The following is a 4,635-nucleotide window of genomic DNA, read 5'->3' as shown; positions in this document are numbered from 1 at the left end:
CCAGAGCGCGCCAGGCGCAGCTAGCCGAGCGCAGCGCGCTCGCTCACGACCGCCCTTACAGCGGCGGCTCTGCCCCGCCCCGCGCACCTTGCTCAGACTCCGCCCCGCCCAAACAAGCCACGCCCCTAGCCCATTAGGCCACGCCCCTAGTCTATCAGGCTCCGTCCCCATTCGGACAGGCCACGCCCCCATTCGGACAGGCCACGCCCCCATTCGGACAGGCCACGCCCCCATTCGGACGGGACACGCCCTCATTCGGACGGGACACGCCTCACCCGAGGGGTCGGGGTGGCCGGGACCCCCGGGCTCGGGGAGGGTCCGTTCCCTCCCGCTGCCCCGGGAGCGGGTCCCGCTGCCCCTCGGCTCCGCCCGGCTCATGGGGATCCCCAGCCCCGGGCCTGACCCCGGCCCTGACCTCGCAGCTCCCGCGGGTCGCCCCTGGCCGGGCTCCAGGTGCCCTCCGGCCCCGCCGCTTCCCGGCAGCGCGGCCCCTCCGCAGCGGCCCCATGGCAGCGCTGGGCACCGTCCTGCTCCTCGGGCTGCTCCTCGCGGCCCCGCCGGGGCTGGGGCAGAGCCCGAGGCGGCGGCGCCGGCCGCCCCCTCCGCGGGGCCCGCTGGAGCGGGTGGCGGCGCAGGCGGAGCTCAGCCTGTCCCAGGTGAGCGCCGGGCCGGGCCGCGGGTCCCCCCATGGGGCCGGGGCACAGCCCTGCCCGGGCCGCGGGGAGCCGAGGGGCTGCGGCCCGTCCTCCCGAGTGCCCCTCCAGGCGTGACCCCGCGTGTCCCCCTGCAGCCCGTCCCCAGCCCGGGCTCCCTCGAGCCCCGCACTCAGGGCCGGCGGCAGCGGGAGCCCAGAGCTGCCCCAGGGGCCGTGCGGGGCTGCAGCACTGGCGGGGACCCCGGCCCGGCCCCCGCAGCCACCTCTGGTCTCAGCCCCGGGCCGGTGCGGCCCCTCTGCGCTGTTTTCTCCTTCGGCGCTCGGTTCCCCGGCGCCGGGCTGCGCTGGGGCTGGACTCGGGCTCCGCGGTGGGTCCGGGCTGGGGCCGCAGGGGCTGAGCTGCACGGGGGTGCTCGCAGCCCCCCTGGCCGTGTGGGGCGGGGGGGAAGCCTCAGACACCCCCTTCCCACAGCCCCCTGGCCCCATGGGGGCTCCTGTCGGTCCTGCTCTGTGACACCTGCCGGCTCCCGAACACGGGCGGTCATTGCTGGGGCACACTGAGGGGACAGGCGAGGGGACATAGCGTAGAAGAAGAGTGCTTGGGGTGGGGGTGCCCATGGAGGATGGGTGGTGGCACTCCAGGCCCGTGGCTCTGTATACGCTGCCACCCCTGTGCCGTGCAGCTGGCAGGGAGGTGGTTCCTGGTCGGCATGGCCTCCCGCTGCAGCTACCTGGCGGAGCACAGTCACCGGCTGGAGCCCACGGCAGTGACAGTGACAGTCCTGGATGGGCAGAGCCTGGTCATCAGCACCTTCAGGAAGCTGTGAGTGACACCGGCCCCGGGGCAGGCAGGGACAGGGACGCTGCAGGCAGGTCAGAGCAAGGCCAGTGATCTGGGATGGGGATGGGGGACGCTGGATGGGATGGGGACGCTGCAGGCAGGTCAGAGCAAGGCCAGTGATCTGGGATGAGCACGGAGGACGCTGGATGGGACAGGGATGCTGCAGGCAGGTCAGAGCAGAGCCAGTCATCTGGGATGGGAATGGGGGACGCTGGATGGGACAGGGACGCTGCAGGCAGGTCAGAGCAGAGCCGGTCATCTGGGATGAGGACGGGGGACGCTGGATGGGACAGGGACGCTGCAGGCAGGTCAGAGCAGAGCTGGTCATCTGGGATGGGGATGGGGGATGCTGGATGGGACAGGGACGCTGCAGGCAGGTCAGAGCAGAGCCGGTCATCTGGGATGGGGACGGGGGACGCTGGATGGGACAGGGACGCTGCAGGCAGGTCAGAGCAGAGCCGGTCATCTGGAATGAGTACAGGGGATGCTGGATGGGACAGGGACGCTGCAGGCAGGTCAGAGCCAGACCAGTGCCCTGGCCATGTGCTCCAAGGAGGGGAGAGCTGCCCTGGAGCACAGCGGGGGTGGGATCTCCCCTGGGTGTTTGATGGCAGAAGGCCTGGCTGTGGCGGGCTGGCACCTGCCATCTGCACGGCCACCAGCTCACAGTGGGCTTGGGCACGTGGTCACTCCATGACCACCCAGCCAGGGACCAGCTCTCGGGGCCTCCCCAGGAGCAGCGTGGCTGAGGTGGGAGGCGTTCAGCACATGTGGGTGCTCCCCCCAGCCCGGGGGGGTGAGGGGCTGAGCCAGGCTCAGAGCTGCAGGGAGGGGACAGGGACCCCTGGGGTGCAGCAGGTTTTCAGGTTCTGTATCTCTCGCTGTGTCTCCACGGGGCTCTGGGACATCCCTTCACTGCATGTGCCCTGTGGAGAAAAACGAGTCCCAAGAAGACGGGTCCGGTGTGTGCCCTGGGCAGGGGGTGGGCAGGGTTGGGGGTCAGATCCTCCCCGGCCTGCATCAACAACCTCCTCCTCTCCCCGTGCAGGGACGGGATGTGCTGGGAAATCAGGCAGCGCTACCTCCCTGCCCAGGCCCGCGGACGCTTCCTCCTGAAGGGTGAGACAGCCCAGGCTGGGGGGCGCGGGGCTGCGGGCACCGTGGGGCTGGAGCCCCACACTACTGCTCTCAGCAGGGCTTTGGTACCTGTGTCCTCCCAGTATCTCCTCTCTGGGCTCTCAAAGTGCCGCAGTGCTGGCTGGGCAGTGCTGCAGGCTGGTGGGGAACAGCACCCGGTGGGGCTGCACCCGCTCCGGCCCCGATCCTCACCCTCCTCACCCTGCCCGTGGTGAAACGAGGCCCCTGGGTGGTGCTGGGGGTAACCAGGCTTAGCTGGGACCAACTGGGGCTGCCGTCTGCCTTTCCCAGGCCGTGGCTACAGCAGCAAGGTGGACGTGGTGGTGGGTGAGACGGACCACAGCAGCTACGCCATCCTTTACTACCAAAAGGGCCGGAGCGTCTCTGTCAAACTCTACGGTGTGTGGGCCGGTGCTCGGGGGCTCACGGCAGAGGAAGGACGGGGGTGGCAGAGCGGTGGGGACCCGGCTGGGCTCAGGGGACTCCGGCCACAGCCCCACAGGACCCAGACACAGGAATGGGGTCTCCCCGAGGGTTCCAGTCCCCAGATGGAGGATTGTCCCCAAATGCTGCAAGGGGGAGCTGGTAAGGGGGAAACCAGTAACCAGCCTCTGTGAGCTGAAGGACCCTGTGGCCCCAGGGGTCGCCGTGGGGGGCACAGGGAGCTTTGGGGCAGGGACAGCCCGGCTCGAGGCTGCTGACAGCGGCTCCCTCCCTGCGCAGGACGGAGCAGCCGAGTCAGCGATGCCGTCGTGGACAAGTTTGAGCAGCACGTCAGGGCTGTGGGCCTGAGCGAAGACGTGACCTACTACTTCCCCACATACGGTGGGTGACACACGGTCCCCTGGCAGCAGAGGACATGCGCAGCGAGGGCTGCACGCAGGACCAGGACCCAGCATCAGGTGTTGGGGTCTGACCCCTCCAGCGTGGGGAGGGGAGGCACATCCACACGGGTCTGAGCAGCACGTCACCCTGTGTCACTCACAGCATGACAGCAGGGCCACGCGTGGGGTCCGTCCCCATGCTGCGACCACCCCAAGGACAAAGCTGCAAGGACTGGGCTGTGCCCAGTGTCCCTGGGGTGCACAGCCAGGGTCCTGGGTGCCCAGGCAGGGTGACCGCCCTGGGCTCTGTCTCTTGCAGGGTTCTGTGACTCTGCAGACGAGTTTCACATCCTCGACGGTGAGTTGCGGATCCCGGGCGATGCACTGGGTCCCCCCATGTGCCAGGGTTGGCACCGCGTGGGGTCTCCCCCCGGTGTGGGCTGGGCACACCGGACATGACCCACACCATGGCCGTGTGGTCCTGCCCCAGGAGCTCAGGGGGGCTGGGCTGGCACGTGGGCACCCATACCAGACCATCCCCCAGGACTAGGTCCCTCTGTGCCTTTGTGTGGTGACGGGAGGTGACAGACCATCCCCCAGAATGGGTGTCACATGCACCCTGGCAAGGCAAAGCCCAGTCCAACCCCCACATGGGTCAGACTGGGCTTAATGGGGTCTTTATTGGGGTTTCCTGAGGTGAGGGCTGGTCTGGAATGGGGTTTCCTGGGACAGGGACAGTCTGTGGTGACATCTCGGGTCCCTGGGGACAGCTCCATCACTTGTTGGTGCCTGGGGAGGCAGAGGTGTGTCTCCAGCCCTGGCACCGGGCTCAGGCATCTCCCCAGCCACTCAGTGCTTCTCGTTCCCTTGCAGAAACGAAGCCATAGGTGCAGGTGACGTTTCCAGGAGGTCCCCAGAGCTCAGTCCTCACCTCATCCAGCCACCCACAGCCACGCAGGACTGAGGCAGCGGCTGGACAGACCTCACCCTGGAGCGAGCCCTGTGGCTCCCCGGCTCCTCCAGCTGCCCTGACAGCCGTGCCCATCCTTGTCCTGTCCCCCTGCGCTCTGTGTCACTCCTCTGCTCTGTGTCACCCCTCCGCTCTGTGTCACCCCTCCGCTCTGTGTCACCCCTCCGCTCTGTGTCACCCCTCTGCTCTGTGTCACCCCTCCGCTCTG

At 68.8% G+C, this 4,635-nt stretch overlaps 1 protein-coding gene across 1 annotated transcript; it reads left to right on the top strand.

Moving 5' to 3' along the window:
• Positions 1-506: 506 nt before the first annotated feature.
• C8G (complement C8 gamma chain) lies at positions 507-4,421 on the top strand (the record flags this gene model as incomplete). Its single annotated transcript, XM_080355731.1, is given in 8 exon segments — positions 507-656; positions 1,339-1,478; positions 2,545-2,615; positions 2,925-3,032; positions 3,357-3,458; positions 3,777-3,835; positions 3,837-3,874; positions 4,331-4,421. Coding segments are annotated over 8 exon segments (759 nt in total).
• Between the last annotated feature and the right edge of the window lie 214 nt (positions 4,422-4,635).

Source organism: Nesoenas mayeri (assembly GCF_963082525.1).
Source record: "Nesoenas mayeri genome assembly, chromosome: 18".
NCBI classification, from domain to species: Eukaryota; Metazoa; Chordata; class Aves; order Columbiformes; family Columbidae; genus Nesoenas; species Nesoenas mayeri.
Note: the sequence above shows the minus strand (reverse complement) of the source record. Positions and strands in the feature narration are given on the sequence as shown.